An 18,074-nucleotide genomic window follows, 5' to 3' on the forward strand; every position below is an offset into this window, starting at 1 on the left:
AAGGGTTGGGAGCGCATGGCCAGGAGGAACCGGAGAGCTGGGAATTGGGCTTATGCTGTAATGTGAGGCAACAGCCTGAGCAGACACATCTCTGCCACTCTATGAGTAGGGATGGGGCACTGACTCTTTCACCTAAATATCTGGAGTATCAATCAGTGACAGAGACGGAAAGATGATCTTCGACATTTTTAAACTGCCATAGCACATAATCCTCAGAAAAGTGCAGAACCTCCTGGCCGAGTTTTCGTGTCTGTAAAAGGCAAAGTGCCTCAGGGCATCCAAAAAGGGTCACCTTTTGGAGATGCAGGCGGGTGTCCACCCTTGCCCCATGTGTTGCACCCCGCGTGCAGGAGCGCGTCTCGGCAGCTGATGTCGGCGAGGACGGGGGTCGAAGAACATGAGAAGGGGAATGCGCAGGGCCCGTCAGGTGGGGAAGGGACAGCAACACTTTATACTGTGCTAATGCAGCCTCTTTTCAAGCCTCTGGCTAAGGGCTTGGAAGCCAGGCAATCTTCACACCCCCCATCAACGTGGCAGTAGAGGAAACTGAAGCCTGACCCTGTTATGGGAATCGTCTCTTCCACCGACACCAGTAAAATTGCATGGGAATGGCACGGGAATTACAATCCATTAGTCACGATTAGGGCAAAAACTTTGTCAAGTGGGAAAGCCAGGAGCTGCGGCTCGGCACACTTACGCTTCTCGTTGGGCTGCGCTGTGTGGAAGAGCGTCAGTGGTCTCTCGCTGCAGGAGGGAGGCTTCGAGTCTGTGCTCTTCTTGCGAGATAACAGCAGCTGCGAGTTTGATGGCGGAGTCTCTGGCACCGTGTTAAATATCTGTTAAAAATAATAAACAAGTTGTTCTTTGGCATCACCCCTTCGAACAGAACAGCTGCCTACCTGCCTGGCCTGCACTGCTCTGCGACTGCTCTACAGAGCAGCGTCTCAGGAAGACATGCAGTCAACAAGGCGACATTTTGGGTACAATTTCCTAAATTCCGCATTCCCACCCTGTCTGCACTCCTTTTCTCTAATCTTCACCCAAGATGCATGTTGCAAGATGGGAAGAACCCCAACACTCTGGCACTCTGCTGAGTTTTCGAGGGTGCATGGTACCTCAGCGGGTGATGACGAGACAAATCGGTGTGTCCCCACGCACGCTTACCCGCAGCGCAGCCCTCGGCACCCTCACACCCACTGATGCCGACCAGCTTGGGAAAGTCTCCGCGACTTCCAGCTGCAGCTGTCAGCAAACCGAGAATCACATTTTTCTCAAGGGGATGGAATTTTAAAACTGCACAAACCTAAAGTGCAGCAGCTTTGTTTCCTGTTGATGTTTGGTTATTTATTGTTTCTTTTCTGGAGCGCCGGGCTCAGACAACAGCAGCGTTGCCTCAAGACCAGCTCTCTCAAGCTTTCCCTTCACTAGAGTATATTAAACACCACCCTCAGTGTCTTTCCCCGCTCTACCTGCCCCTGCCAGACAGCCGACCGGCACTGCCGGGGGTGACCAAGAGGAAAACCGAATTTCAGAGGAGCTCGCTGCCCGCCGCAGCACTGGGGTGACTCCTCCGGAGCACGCAGCCGTCACCGCTGGTCGCCGGCAGCCCTTGCCGTGCAGAGAGCCGTCGAGTGCCACCTGCCAGCAAGGGGGACCGGCTGCCAGCAGTTAATTGGTTTGTTTCATGGAACAACAACAAAATCCTCACACACACACACACAAACCCTCCGTGCTGATTTCTACAAATAAACGCTAAAGAGCCAAGATGCATTAGCCAAAAATTTTAATGTCGCATCTTTCCCCAAAAGCGTGAAGAGGCAGGTGTGAAGGGCAGTACTGATGGCCCTCGGAGAGGAACTGATGAACCGTTCTCAAAGAATCAAACACCTCGCGGCTAAGGACATCGCTCCCCAACCTCTCTATTCGCAGGGACCCGCTGCCGGGGCTCAGGTTTGGCTTCGGAGCCGGCGGAGGGGCTGAGGCGCAGGAGGCAGCGATGAATCACCGTGCAAAGCTCCGGCGCGCACGGCGAGCCCCGGCCCTGGCCCCGACCAAGTGAGCAGTTGAATCCGACTGTGCGTAGTCGGGCATGCTGTGAAACAGATGGATGGATTATGGAGTCCTACTGCAGCCCTTCCTGGAGAGCTCTGCTGAGCTCATTCACACATTCCTCCTGGGCTTATGGATTAGCGGAGGGAGAAGCAGCCCATGCCACGCTTTCTGCATGCGGCACCACTCGTTTTCACCCCACGCACGCCTGCCCGCAGCCGTTCCCACCTCCAAAGCGGCTGTTTCCCAGGCTCCCCGCAGGAGTTTGGGGGCCAGTGGCTCCCCAGCCCCTCGCAGGGCTGCCGCATCCCGCTCCCCGCACCCCACCAGCCCTCCCCAGCACCCCGAGAGCCCTCCCCAGCACAGGCACCGGCGCTCAGCCCGGCTCGCGGGTCCCGGTTAGAAGGGCTATTCGTAGCACATTGCTTACCACGCTAAAACGCTACACAGCTGCACATGCTTCAGGTGCCTGCCCCGGCTGCTGGGACCCGAGCCGTGAGCCCTTTGCTCTGCGTGCTAAATACAGCTTCTCTGGGGCAGGATCCTCAGCATGGGCGGGGGGCAAAATCGGTACCAGGGGCACCTTGCCTGCCCTGGGCTCCGTTGCCCATACCTGGCACAGCCACTGCCTGCTTTAACATGTTCTTGCTTTCAAATTGCTTTTCAATAGTAAATTCTAATTGGGAACTACAAAGAAATATATGAATCGAGCAAGATAAAAGTATTGATTTATGAATTGCATTTTATGCAATGATTTCCCATAGCACACCTGAAAATAAACTTGCAGGTTTTCACCTCCTTTTTTTGGTCCTTAATAAGAGAAGATATATATATACTCTTAAATTATGAACTCAGTGACTAAAACTCATAAGGAGGCTGCATTTTTAAATGCAGCTGGAAGGTCATTATGAAACAATTCTACTAAAAAGCTTCAGCACCTGACATCTTGCACGCTCCAGCTTACCATGACCAACTTTGTATTTCAGTTAAAATGCCTCCCCAGCCCCAACATCCGCACCGCAGATGGCCCTGCACTGCACCCTCACGCCGCAGGCTCCGCGGCTGCACTCGCGCAACCTGAGGGCTCAGTAAATACACTTCTGGCTACCTTATAAACTTCTTTTAGTGAGCCACAACCTCTTCCATGAGCACCCTTCGCCCCTCGAGCAGCGAGCTCCCCAGAGGAACACCCGCTGCCCTGGCAGCACGGCCGGCACGCCGTGCTGACAACAGCATGACACGGCCTCCTGATGAAGCAGAAACACCAGTGTTTCTCCAAGATGGTCTTCACCCACGGATCTCCTCGGTGTCCCAAGCCCGCTTCGGCATCTCCACCGAGATAAAGGCAGAGAGGGGGGAGCAGAAGCGACGTAGAGGCGGAGGCAAGGCTATTAAAAGCCGCTCTCTCTACCACCTCTGAGCACAAAGCACACGGGCTAAATTTAGCCGCTCACAATGGAGAAAAGTCAATTAACAGCTACATTTAAAAAAGCACAACGCTGGTTTTGAAGGTCTAAGGAGAGATGCCAAGAACTGCAAGATAAATAGCTCACTGTAGATGCGACTCTGCCATTATTGTGCCCCAGGAAACAGCACAGATCTCCCCAGCAGCACAGGAAAGCAGCACTGCTGGACCAAACCTTCCCACTCCATCTCCCTCAGCTGAGACATCACTTGCACAAAACCCCCACTCTTCTTCACAGGACAGTTTCTCAGGTTTGTTTCATTTTTTAATTTAACAAGAATAGCCGAGACATGCTCCTCACTACGCAAACCTGTGTTACAGCTCTCCCAGTCACAGAGTCCAATTAACGGGGAGAGAGAGACAGTTTAATAGCCAGAGTGGGAGAGAAGCAGCCAGGATTCATAAATCACATTTACAGCCGTACCGTGCTCGCTCGCTCAGCCTGATGCAAGTGGCAATTTCGTGGCTCCACACCTTCTCCCCTGTCTGCAAAACGGCAAAGACCCGGCAGCACCTCATCTCAGATGTTTAAGGGCTTTTTTAAACCTCTCTCCCACCTCTGAATCAAACGCATCCAGGTCCTGCTACATCCTTTATCCCGCACCTCTTCCAGAGACACCGGCCCGTGGCCCCATCACCAGCACTGAGGACCGAGGGTGCCCCCCCAGCACCGACGGCTGCTCTGTGCAAGGAGAGGGATGAGGCACACGTGCTTCCCATGGGCTTCGGAGGAATTGCTCCCTGCTGCCAGGCCGCCCACGCTGGCACTGGGGGTGCTGGTGGGGCCGGGGATGGTGTCCCCCCCGTCAGAGCCGTCCTTCCCTCCCCACACCCTGGCACGCACTGGAGGACCTCCTCGTGCTTGGTGTTAATTACCCCATTATGCCCATTTTATTACAAGGAAGCTGAAAACCAGACGGATTAGGTATCCTGCCCAAATCAGAGGGATGCGATATAACAGCGTATAAAGGTCCACCCCGGTCTCTGCTCCGGCCAACAGCTTGGTGTATTCCCATGCACAAAGCTGCATCTGCACTCGCTCAAGGAACTTGGAGAATAAGAAGCTGTCGTGACGTTGAAAATGTCGGTGGTACTAAGTCTTATACAAGGACCGCCTAAAACTGTCAACAGCATCACTAAACATTTCACCTAATTATAGAAAAGAATAAAAAGAAGACGAGGTGCTGAGGGCTTTGACTTTAGTATTAGTCCTTACCATTTACTGAGGTTAGTGTTCGCGTATCTGTGATTCCCTGCGTAAACTAGTCTCCTACTTGTCATCAATACTGGCTGCATTAACATTTCACCTGGTCAATCTTTTGTCTGGAGGGAACATTATCAAGACAGTAAATCGATCTCTTAATTTTGTAACACTTCAGAACAATGGCCTTTTCCAGAGAGCTATACAATTTAAGCTTTGGAAGAGAAAATGGATGGACATCTGCAATTGCCAGATGTAATAATAATTCAATATTACTTTTGGCTAACATTTAATTTTAAGTCAGAAATACGGTCTTAAATGGCAATCACTTGAGTATCCAGGCATACAACACAGCATCCTTATTTATTTTTTTTTTGCACAGGATACATTCTTGGTTTGCCTGTCATGGCAATATCCAGAGCCATAGGAGAAGAATCATTTTATCCATTTAGTTATATATCATCAGGATATATTTTATAATACATTACCTTAATGTATTGTATTCACAAACATACACAGAAAAGGCTGAGAATCGCTAATGGATATACCTTATTAAGTAGCAATTTGACATTTTGTTGGTTCATTGGGTAGTGCTGGGCAGCTGAGATCTGGGCACATTGCTTCCACTCGGCTTTTTCAGGGTTCCTGTCTGCTGCATTGGAACATCTGGCAGGCAAATGGAGCCGTCATCCCCTCCTCCCCAAGCCCCAATTCTACACTCATCCCAACGCTATTCCACGTTTCCAGAAGATCTGGTGCCAGTACAACCCATGGGAGATCACCCAAAGTGCAGCAGTTCCCAGTGACAGCAGAGACCTTCTCGAGGAGAACACATCTGAGAAGCTTTAAAAACTATCTCAGAGTTTACTGCTGTTATTGCAAGTATAACAAACAATTTGGATCCGAGACCTGGAAACCTGTTAAATCTCCAGAAACAATTTAACTTTTTGGATTACACACAGTGTTTAATGGTCTGTGTCAGACGCTCTGGCAACATAGAGAAAACCATAATTTACCAGTCATTTCGGGAACCTTCAGAAAGTCCCTGTTTTGCTGACTACGATTCCAAACTGCACATCACTCCCGAGGCGCATCGGAAACATTGCGCGTGCGGGGCACACGTTAACCCAGAGGTACCACCAAAGGGAGCGCCAGTGTGTGTTAATGAGTGAAGACACGGGGCGATCAGCACCATATCCTGCAGCATCCCTCTCTGATACTTTCATGGCTTCGGGACGAACGTTTTTCCCAAGGGGTAATCTCACGTGGAAGATGAGCCAAATCTCAGGTGGGGTGACTGAAAATGCAGGCAGATGAGCAGGGAATGCTGACCAACCCCCCTGCAACCCTCTCCACTGCCCTGGCAATCAGATAAGCCCACTGAAGCAACCATGTAAACAAGCTGCCAGCAGTTATTCAGACCAAGAGATGTCATCACCAAGCTTGCTTTTATTTTTTTGGCTACACAATGACAACAGTAATTTTGACGGGAGAGGCATTCCACTTACCTGGGGGAAATATAATGTAATACCAGACAGTTGCTGATTGCCAGGAACCATTCAAATCAATTACATTTTCCCTGCGAATGTACTTAATCATAAACAGTGTCTGTGAGTCACCGGTGTAAAACAATATAAAGCACCAGCAGCACAAGCGCAGGCAACGTGCATACTGCTAATCACCCACGGCAGCTCCTGTGGGGAACCTTCAATGAGCTCGAATCAATTCAAATTAAGAAATACACTGAAACGAAACAATCCTAAAGCGGGAGCTGAACCGGCACTAACGCTGCACTTAACACATTTTCCTCTCCCGGAGTTACCTCTTCCTATCTCCCTCCTTCCCAGGGTCTTTTCCCGAGATCCCTGGAGAAACGGGGACACAGGTTCGCAGGCGTTTCACTCGCAGCATCCTTGTGCGAAGTGGCGGCCGCAGACGGCCCCAGCCCTGTGAGCCCCGTGAGCCCCGCGAGGGCGGCTCAGCACCCTGCGAGGGCGGCTCAGCACCCTGCAACTTCAGCCCTTGCTGCACCCAAGCACCCCAGGCAGCAGGTACACCCACCCGCAGAATTAACTGGTGACAAATGCATGTAGCCAACTTGCAAATTCACCCTTCTGCTGGTGCCGTAAATTACTTCTACGGAGGGGGAACCACTGAAGTGCCAGGACCTCCCGGGGTAGGAGCTGTAAGTTGGCTGGTGAGCAGAGATGAGCCCTGCAGCCCACCCAGATGCGATCATTGCAGAAGTCTGTCATCGATTCCTCCACAGATGCCAGCTGACGGAGGGCTCGGCTGGCACAGCAAGCGACTAGATTCAGGCAGAAAAAAATCAATGTCTAAAGATGTGTTTCTATAAGGGCCCATGAGGGAAGGGCTCCATAAAGCACAGCAAGGGAAAGGGAGATAAAACACGCTCGCAGCGACGCCGTGCTGCTCGTGACACAGGCGGCACAGCCAAAGAGCTCATCACCACCAGGGAGAGGTGGTGAATGCTTCCCTGTACCGACACAGAGATGACGGACGGACAGAGGTGACCATCAAAGGCCGACATGAGGTTTCGTGCCAGTTCCTCCATGCAGGACCAAGGCTGGGGGAGCCTGGCTTTGCTCACAACTGCAGGGTCATCACCTCTGCTTGCACACCCCTCTGTACAGCAGCTCATCATTAAGCCATCGTTGCCATTACATTCCATGCAGAAGAGAATAAAATAGCTCCTACATCCTAAATAAATACCATGGCCTTTATGTGCCTGTGGAAGCAATTTCTCCAAGAACACACAACAACGGACGCTGTCCCCCCGTCCCCACCGGCTGCGCATTTGATGCCCCTTTGCAGCCCCACACAGCCGTGCTGCGGTACTGCTGCCCACACCGCACGTACCAGAGGCGCAGCTTTGCACCTTAACCTGCGAGAAACCCACTCAAGTCAGCTACAAGCGAAGCCCCACGCCAGAGCCGCGATGCCACCCTGCCACGGCAGCCCCGGCCAGGGGCAAGCCTGCCTCTACTCCTTTCTTCGCAGCCTGAATGCACAAATTAGTTATTTCTTTCCAACCAAAACCAGGCGAACAAAAGATCGTAATCAGGGAACTGTTTGAATTTAGAAGAAAAGGGCATTTTTTAGCACTGCCGTTTGCATGCAGCCACCCCACGTGGCCGGCTGGGAGGGACGGCCAGCGCCACGGCCCCACCGAGCTGCCTCTGCTCCGCTGGCAGACAAGAACACCCTTACAGCGGACAAACACAAAAGCATCATCATTTAGGAGATCAGCGTTGTGGGTAAAGCCAGTACTTGAATAAACACGGAAAGCAGGAAGCCAGCCTAGCCTAGCCGTGCATCTCACACTGTTTCTTTTAGTGCTCATCTCTCTTGAAACTAAGGACAAATTCTTATTAAGCAATGGAAAGGCAAAAGAAAGGGGGATTTCTGTAACGGAGACACGGCCATGCCGACTCACACCAAGATGACCATAAAAAAGGCTGGTTACCAGCTGCGCTGGTTACACGACTACAGCCTAAGAACCGTCAGTTTTGGAGCCTGTACGCCATATCCCGAGTCGTGTCCATCACTGGTTGGGACGCCTGGGAGGTACCAGGTGCCGTTCTGCCCGGCACAACCCCACCGCCTGCGGCGGAGCCGCCTCCACTGGCGCTGCTGCCCACGGGGAGAAAAGGGGGCCCTGGGACAGGGGGCTGCAGTTTGCAAAGAGAGACAAATTCATTTCCACAAATTAACTGCACTGAAAGAAGCAAGTAAAGCCATTACCTTCTCATGGTTTTCTATTAAAATTTCAATCACAATGTTCTGAAACTTGATGTCCATAATGGCAGCGACTGTTTCCTCTTGAGGTCGAAGCAGTGTTGGCCCAAATACCACACCCAGATTAGCAACAGTCATCAGGTTCTGCTTGTGATTATTTGCAACTCTGGAGGAAAAAAAAAAAGTAGGTGATAGAACTAATCTGCATGGAAACCCCCTCCCTGCCTCATGGCTGGCACAAAGCTTACAATGCTGTTTACATTTTTTACACTCCTGGTGAGCTCCTTGAAGGCTCAGCCATGTGGAAAAGTACAAATTTAACTATTGTGTTACTAGAGACCTTTCAGCCTCAGTGAATTGACTAATCCCATAAAACCCCAACACTACACTGGCCACTGAGTCTCATGTTGCAAACCACTCCCAGGAAAACATCTTGAATCATTAATGCTTAAAACCCTTCTGAAAACAAATTGTTGGACCTCTGACACACGCTGCTCTCCAACTGAATGAGTGACCTAATACGTTCCAAAATCCAACTCCTTCTCACCCATTTCAGCTTTTGCCTGCACCAGAGGTCAGCCCCATCCAGCCCAACCAAAGCCGGCTGGAAGGCGAAGATCGGGCTTTACCCCCGGCCCCACGTGCACGCACACGCGTCCCTCTCCACCCCGCCAAGGAATCCGCCCGACACGGACACCGGCTCTCCCAGGGATCCACTGACACCCGAGCCTTCCTCCCTGTTGTCTCCATCTATTTTTACGTTTGCAAGTATTGCAGCCCAGTGGGAGCAGATCAGTTCAGCAAAGTGAAACAGCTCAGGCTGAGGACCTGGTACCGTGGCTCATGTGCCTTTGAGGGGGGGTTACTCTGGAGTAGCTCCAGTCTGGCCCCTGATCTTAGTGGTGCAAAGCATCATCAGCCCTAATGGGGCTCATCCTCCGCCCTGGCTCAGCCCCAGAGACCCCGCCGCGATGCGGGATGCAGCCCGGAGGTCCCCGGGCTGTGTCTGACTGTGGGTGCCAGGGCACCCGGGATGCTCGGCCGCTCTGCGGGGAACGCACGGACCGACCTCGCCGGGTCCCACGGACTGCGCCTGAGTCGCGTGCTGGAGTCGCACAACGAGGCGTAACGCGATGACACGGGCGCAGGCGACGCAACGAGGACCTGGGTGGAAGCCCTGCAGCCCTGTCGCCGCGACTCTTTCTTGTGGTTTTCTCCTGACCTCTTCAACCAGGAAACTCGACGACTTCAGGCAGCGCAATCACGATCTTAGCTCAAGGGGTTTTTAAGTGTTTTTCCCTTTACTCTTTCTCTCCCATTTTCCCTGGACAAACACACTAGGCTAGCACAATGTGAGGCTGAGACTCAGATCTTGCTGGATTGTCCCAAAAAGTTACTGCCATAAGCTTTTATTATTGATCTCAGGGCCAAGACACCACAGTGCTCGTTTCTGTGCAAGCTTGGCTTACTTCAGCACAGCGTAAGCTAGGGCTGGCTTTGAAGAAAAGATGCTTTCCGTCCTTTTTCATCCAAACGTCACTTGATCCAGCAAAGTACTCCTCATTCCTCATCCCTACACACGGCTCTTCAGGCAGCAGGAGAGGACCTCGTCACCAAGGGATGCTCAGGACTGCTGGCTTAGCTCCCTCCCCCAGCAACTTCAGCCCTATTTACCGCCCAGGCAAGACGTCTCACCCCTGGTGCCTGTTATATCCCTGGAGAATATGCAGAGCTGTCACCTCCACCAAGTCCGGGCTTGGGTTTACAACTCCAAAGACGCAGAGGTCCTGGTGAAAGTCCCTTGGGAGCTTGCGGAACCTCCCTCTTACCTGTAACTCCCCCCACTGTCAGGAAGCTCTGAATATTTTATCACAAGCGTCCGAGAAATCTCCCGTGTCAGTAAACTGCAGTGCTGCAGGAGATGGGCTGCCCCAGAGAAAGGCTCCGGTTACGGAGACGATTCCCTGAGGAGGAAGGAGCCCCGTGCCGGCGGCGAGGCGATGCGCTGCCTGGCAGGGCTGCTGCCCCCCGGCTCTCCCCATCGCCTCCACCCAGCCCGGTGGCCATCCCCGTCCCCGGGCGGGCACCGAGCCTCTCCCCATCCTCACCGACGACGGCGAGAGCGGGCCAAGCGGCGCGCACAGCGGTGCCGGCACCAGGCTCCCGACCGGCAGAGCTGGGAGGGTAGAGGCAAACTTTCCTTAGGGGGTCACAAGCTTGCGGAGCCGAGAGAAAGGCAGAGGAAGTCCAACAGGAAACAAATTCTTATTTAGGAAAAAACTTGCTTACTTACAGGAAGAAACCTCCTACTTACATAGGGATTCAAACCTTTTCCCCCACTCCAAGCCGCCTCCTCATCAAGACACTTACAAACACCAATGACATTTTTACATTGCAACAACATCTATATATTCAGACACATGTTCACATGCACCTATTTGGATTTTGAAAAAAGCAGCTGTAATTCAAATAGTTTTGAAAGGTACTAATAAAATAATAATTTTAACGATCTTCTGTGGTTAGTAAAACAATGTTCATTTATAAAAAAACAACTGAATTGATCTAAGTCTTACAAAATTAGGTCCCTCCATTTCTCATTACCGTTACCATACAATACATCACTCTAATAAATTGCATTGTCATTGACTCATTACAGCTAGGCAGCTGTGCACGGTCCTGTTAATTATTTCAGACTAAACTATTAATGGCTTCCCAACCAAGACATGGTCCGGCAGCACCAGCCGCAGCCCCGGCTCTGCCCTTTGCCCGAGGAATGCCCACGTGCCCAGACACAAGTGCTGGCCCTCACTTCTCTCCCGCAGCCGGCACCAAACTCCTCTTTACTGTGTTTGCTTTGAATTTGTAAAGTGCGGAAGCCATTTTGCAGCTGTGCAGGTCTGGAATAAACCCAGGTGGCACGTGAACTTCTGATCTGTACCACGGGTACTTTTCCAGCAGTAGTCTTCACAACGCTCGGTTACCAAAGCTATGCTACAAAACATGATTCACCTTTCACATCCTTCAAATTCCACATCCATTATCCACCTGATAATTTACTATAAATTATACCTCTTCATCATCCTTTATACTAGAAGATAATGCCGCAGTTTCTAAAGATGAGGTGTTCTCATCCTGAAGTGTGTTCAATGTTGGTGCTTTTCAGCAGGCATTGTTAGTGCCATTCCTGAGCTGTCCTTTAGAAGGTTTCCAAGTATTCGATGTATTTTCCTTTTAACCCGCTGTTTCTTTCTGGCCTTCGGTGCACTCTGAAAGCAATTGCACTAATACTAATTTAGATGGGTCCTTTTTCAGTTCTCTCTCCATCCACACATTGCAGAAGTCACTTCCAGCACAAACAGGAGGTGGGAAGCAACAACTAATGGAGAAAAGTGCAGAACAACCTCTTAACTCCTGCTTGGTGCTTGCAACGTGCCGGGCTATCGCTGACTTTGGGACTCTGGGCTGCTCCTCCTCCTCCTCCTCGCAGCACACGACGGTTCCCACGTGTCTCCGGGATCAGCGGGAGATCAGCCTGGCACTGTGGGACAGTCTGCAGAGCCCCTTGACCAGGGGAATATCTGCACTCAGCAATGCATCGCCAATGAGCAGCCCTGCAAAGGGACTTTGTTCCACGAAGACCTGACCCACTTGGTGCAAACCCAAGAGCCGTGCTGGCCACTGCAAGCGCCCGGCCAAAGGAGCTGGAGACCGAGCTCTGCCACCCCAAGGGGACACCCCGGGGGGGAGCCGAGGGCTCCCGTGGGAGCGCCGTGCCTGCAGCTGAGTGGGCAGGTTGTGTCTCCCGGGGGTGTCCGTGGACGCCCGCTCACTTTACATTCACTTTCGGAAAAACAAAGGGGAATGCGAGCAGAGTAAATCCATGTTGTGTGTTAAATTAGATTATGCCTGGGTTGCTTGGATACTGTATAATCACCGTCATGACCAAACATAATTTAATACAGAGTAATTGGTAGTCAAGCTTCAGTGCAGGGAAAGCATACAGGAACAGTAAATATTTCTTTGTTGCACTGGCTTGCAATCAGCATCGTGTAACAGAGGAGAAATGCAGCAGAGCTGGGGGTGCTGCAGGCTGTGGGAAGCGCTGCGCTGGCTCTCTTTTATTTTACAGATGTTAATGATTTAAGTTTCTTCAGCCTGGTCAACAGCTCATATTTATTTTCATAGAAATCCAATTAAGGAACTCATTTGCTTCTCCAGCGACCTACAGAGAAACCCGTATTGTGGGAGCGGGGGAGAGCGCTCAGGTGCAGCACGTGGGAGCTGCCCAGGGGATGCCACCTCGGGCACCTGGCTCTGCTCCCCACAGACCTCTTGCTTTCTGTGGCTGGAATCACTTTGTGTATGTGTTTTATATATAAAATGGACATACGTAAGCCTCAGCCAAAGAGTGTTGTTGTTAGTTCAAATATCTTCCCTGATTCAGAGAAAAATCTCTGAGAAAACAAACATCTAAAAGGGAACAAAGGCGAAGTCTGGAGTGTTTCTATTTCCATGCCTGGGACAAACCTTTGAAAACAAAGTGCTTGTTAATGGCTGGCCTAACAAGACCTTATAGGATGGAAAATAATGCAGCTAATTCATATCGCTACAGGTAAAAATATACTTCTTGTCTGCCACCACCATTAAGAGCTTCTATTTAACATGAAAAGCCAATCGTGCAGAGGGCCAGCAATCCCCAAAATTATTTAGGCTGCTCTGGGGAGTTTGTTCCAAATTAAACACATTTGACTCTGGACATGAATGAAAGATAAAAAGCACAGCGAATGCAGACAGCACGCTGAGCAACAGAGGCATCTGCGGATCCACCATCCATTCGGTGGCGAGCGAGCCGGTATGTGAAGAGCTGGCAAGACCCAACCGAGACAGCAGCCGCGCTCCCACCGAGTCCTCGCAAAGAAAATCACGTCGGGGGGAGCACAGCTCCCTGCTCGGGGGAGAGGGTCAGCAGGGCTGCCGAGGTTTTCCATAGGTGGCTTAATTCAAGCGACACCCTGCAGTCAGTGTCCCTGTCCCCCCAGCTCCCCCCGCCTCCATCCATTTAATTTGGATCGCGCACGCCGCCGGACAGAGAGCAGGCGGCTGCGAGCGCACACAATTGGTGGTATTTATCGGATAAAATCTAATGAGTTCTGGGAAATGTTCCTGGGTGCATTCAAATCATCCCTGCACATTATTGAGTTTAATTGGGCTGCAGCTGATGAGCGTGTAGGTGGAGAGCCGGGCGAGGAGCGGGGCGAGGGCCAGGCTGGCCACCACGCCGGCAGCTCCCGCTGCTCGGCTCTCTCCGCAGGGCCGGAGGAGCTTTGCCTCGGCAGAGAGTGGCCCCGCAGCTCCGCGCTCCGTCCCACCACGGGTCACCCAGCCCCGGGAGCCCACCTGCCTCGGGAACGCCGGCCGACGGCTGGAGTGCAGCAGGCGCTTTATTGCAGGCGCCTTGTAAAACGTTGCGCTGCAACGCAGAGCTTGTGTAACCCGCCTGCGCACGGCCACCTCCTTGTGCTCGGAAGGAAGACGGAACGGTGCTAGCATCCCTGCCAGTCCTGGCACCCAAAAACAGAGAAGCCCAACACCGAGTTTTGTCAAAAGCAAACTTGGGTCAGGAAAGAAACAGCTCAAGTTTTAAAATAAGACTAATAACAATAATCATGAAAATACTTCAAGTTACTAAAATGAGATTTTTTAAAAAGCAAAGCTCCTCTCCTGCGATATCAGAAACAGAGGAGACTGGCAATAGAAATTCTTCATCAAGCGCCCTTGTAAACACAAATGCCACCCATCGCTCACGATAACAGAACCAAAAAGGCTGTGGCACATTAAAAAAAAAATTACACCTGCAGCACTAACCACTGGTATCCCAAGTAGCTAAATCGCTCAGTCATGCATGTGGATAATCATTCCTAAAAGGCACATGTGCATGGGAGGAGGTGACGGAGGGGTTGATTCGCAGTGGCCCGTGGCGGACAGCCACGCCGGCGTGAACAGCAGCGGGGAGCGGAGAACCGGGGAGCACGACCAGCTCCGCTTCGTCTCCCAAGTCCGGGCACACACACACAGAAACGATACACTTACAAATTGCATAACCGTCATTTATCCTGTCGTGTTTATTAAGGCTCTGGATCTGCCTGTGCTCTTCTTCTGGACTGCTGTTGGATGAGGGGAGCTCCACAAGAGCCAAAGGAGCCTGGAGCGGCGGGAGGACGAGCTCGCCGGGCTCGCTCAGCCGCCACGTGGTCACTGCGTGTTCCCGGCGTGCAGGAACAGGGACGGGAGCGTGGGCAAAACAACACCGTGCGCAGCCCAAGCTGTTGCAGGCTGCAGAGACTCACAGCATCGCAACTTCTACGGCGCTGCCGCTCGAGTGGGGAGAGCCAAGTTCTGAGGAATGCAGAGGGAGGCCAGCGGATCCAAAAGGAGGACAGATCACCAGGGAAATACGAAACCTCCCAGCGAAGACGAGGAGAAACTTTCTGAACACAGCTGACAAAACCTTCAGATGCAACGTTGAGAATTAAAGGGGGTTTCAGCAAGCAGCCGCATTCTCTCGGGTTTCCCTGCTCAGCTGGGACAAAACATGCGCTCGCACTGTTTCTGGGCAGTTGACTTGCTCCAACAAGACTCTCTTTTTCTCCCCGGTGAATGTGGCCACAGCTGGATGCTTGGGTTCACTCCCAGGGAAAAAAAAAAGTGCTCATATCACACTGAACAGATGCAGAGGCCAAATGTGAAGTTCATTATCGGTAAGCTTAATCAGTGTGAATACCATACGTGCTGTGACTTGCAAGGAAAACACACATGGTGCTGCAACGCTCCTCTGATTCAGGCTTTCCAGACCAAGTCGCCTTGGTTTCCAAAGGCATCCTCCCTGGCTTTGGGCAAGCTGAGTTTGGTGGGAGATCTTAGGGGGTTGTACTGACAGGGGGATCCCAAACCTGCTCCACACCCCAGCACGGCATCGGCAGCACCGCACGTTTCCACTGATGCCCCGGTGAAACCCACGGATGGGCATGGCCACGAGTTGATATTAAAATGTCACTGCAGTTTCCACCTGCAGAAATACAGCCAGCCAAAGGGCACTTCACCCTCACATGTTCCCTGGGGACAGAGCTGGAACAGGGGCTGCCAGGGCTGCAAACACTGTCCCCTGTGCTGCTGCCACCCTGCAATGGCGATGCTCTGTTTGAGACTGGCACCCCTCCCGCAGCACGCGGGGTACCGCAGAGGATCTGCACCCTTCCCTCCAGGGGCCAAACCCCAACGCCACGCCAGCAAACTTCACGTTCATGGCACACAACCAAGAGGCAACAGCAGGTGAATGCAATTCCTGCACCCCACGCTCCAGCCTTGCGCTTCTTCCCTTAACTTTGGCCGTATGCGTGCAAGCACAGCATTCGGTTATAACTTCAGTCTGCTACACTCAATTACATCTTTCCTCTCTCCAATAATAATAGTTATTTCACCCATTAGCAACAGCGGCAGCTCGTGCTGCAGCGGGGCTTTGGCCGGCTCCAGGCTGTGCCTGCAGCCCCACAAGAGCCGTCCTGTGCACGAGCACCACCGGCCCCAGTGCCCCCAGCAAAGCCCCCACTGTGCGGTCGGGTTTTCCTCTGAAAACAGAAATCACCGATGCTTCACATTGCAATAAGAAAACCTACATAGCCAGCAGGGCAATAAAAGCCTGAAAGAGCAAGTATAAGTTAACAAGAAATCCCTTGAAAGACCTGCCGCGACGGAAAGCGACGTGCCGAAGCCTACCTGACAGATGGAAAACAGCCAAAGTAAACGGGCTTCCAGAAAGCCTCCTGGCAAGAACCAGCACCGGTTTTAGCAAGTGCAGCTCCCACTGTCCCTGCAGGGAGGCATGGGAAACAGTTCACAGCCGAGAGCCAGGTCGCAGGGTAAGGAGCAGAAGTTACCCTGGTGTACACCTGTATATTCACGCGAGAGCATCGGCCACAGGGAAGAGTAACAAAGCAGAGTTTTTTACTTTTTTTTCTTCCACACTACAGGTATTTTGGAGCACATTCACTTCACAAATGCAAGGTCAGTGCCCTTCCCTCCAAAACACTGAATTCCTAAAAAATTGTTGGAAAGAAAGGGAATACAGAAATAACCAGCTTTGTAGAATAAATTAAAGTAATGGTTAACAACAGCAGGTAAAATGCTCATCCCATCTTTGCCAGTGGAACAAGGTTTTGCCCAATGATTGGAAAAACACCCCCCAGATTTTGTGCACGCTGCCAAACACACGTGGGCAAACCCACTCACCCCACAATGACCTTCTAACTTTTCATGGCAGTAGATAACCATCAAATTGCAAAAAACTTCCACGAAACTACATTGGAAGAGTACAGTAACTATTTCCTTTAATAAATAACAGCCTGCTAATCCCCAACTTCACAGTGGGGCACCCGTGCAGCCGATGGACAGACCTTCCTCCCACCTCCCTCCACAGGGTGAGTTAGATTAAGGGAGCAGGAGCCAAGAAACACATTTCCAGACTCCGGTGCCCCACATACATTTGTACGTACACACACACATAAAGCCTGTGGAAAGCGGGACCGGCTCCCTCAGCTCAGTCTTGGTACACCTGGCCAAGCCAGAGAACATCCTACACAAACCAGCTCTTTTCCCCACGTAGGTGCCAGCATCGCCAGGGTTTTTCTACACAGTAGCTGTGATTGCATTCAGTTTTTCTCCAGCAGTGGCTCCCGGAGCCCCCCGGCCCTCCCAGCCCCAAACGGCAGCTTTCAGACCCTCTGCCCCACACCTTTCACATGCAACAGCAGAAGAAGTTTTTGAAAGCATATGCTTCTACGTTTGAACGTAGTTAAAAATAAAGTCACAAAAAGTCTAGACCTCGACTAGATGTGCAGTTTAGTCACTTGAAGATGGGCAGAGGAGACAGGTCCAGGTTGGCCAGGGATCTCTCCCAGCATCCCACAGAAAACCCCAGCTCAAAGACATCTTGGCGCTGGTCTGTTGAAAAAAGATTTGACTAAAATCTATATAATTGAATTTGGTTTAGTACTGGGTCTGTTCAGCATAAAGAGCAATCTAGAGAAGCTCTCATTAAAATGTCTAAGTCCCACTCTGTCTGCAGGGACGGAGGAGGCACCACCAGGGAGAGACGCCAGCTATTTATTGGAAATCTTTTACTCACTCTAGATTCAATCTGTTTCTGTACATAGTTTCAATTTCACCGTGATAAACAATTAAAAAGAATCCAGATAATTACGTGCTATCAATGACCTCTATCTAACAACACAAAGTTCAAACGCAAGCCCGCAAGAATTCACGCCTGAGTAATGCAAAACGCCTGGTGTTTCTCCCAGAGATCCCGGCGATCCGGCAGGAGCTCGGCAGAGATGTTCGACCACAGAAACTCCACAGCAAACCCAGCATATGCCGCATTACATGCTACTAAATGATCGGTCTTGCCAGCGTTGGTGATGTAAGCTTTAGTCTAATTTAAGACACCCATTATCATATCTAGAGAGATGACTCTTATGCTTGATGAAGATACAAGAGTTGCAAAGAACCTGATAAGAGAGATGCTGCAGTCTCTGAAGTGCCTTCCTC

The 18,074-nt window shown here is 51.4% G+C and overlaps 1 protein-coding gene across 6 annotated transcripts in view; it reads right to left on the reverse strand.

The window, feature by feature from the left end:
* The window catches only part of ARHGAP26 (Rho GTPase activating protein 26), a 155,341-nt gene that overhangs the window by 41,120 nt on the left and 96,147 nt on the right, over positions 1-18,074 (reverse strand). For all 6 annotated transcript variants that reach the window (XM_075056902.1, XM_075056901.1, XM_075056906.1 and 3 more), the window contains exons 18-19: positions 8,481-8,640; positions 698-836 (exon numbers count right to left, since the gene is read on the reverse strand). In XM_075056902.1, the coding sequence (XP_074913003.1) occupies positions 698-836; positions 8,481-8,640 (299 nt within the window). The remainder of the gene's footprint in view (positions 1-697; positions 837-8,480; positions 8,641-18,074) is intronic.

This window comes from Buteo buteo, chromosome 24 (genome assembly GCF_964188355.1).
Source record: "Buteo buteo chromosome 24, bButBut1.hap1.1, whole genome shotgun sequence".
Lineage (NCBI taxonomy): Eukaryota > Metazoa > Chordata > Aves > Accipitriformes > Accipitridae > Buteo > Buteo buteo.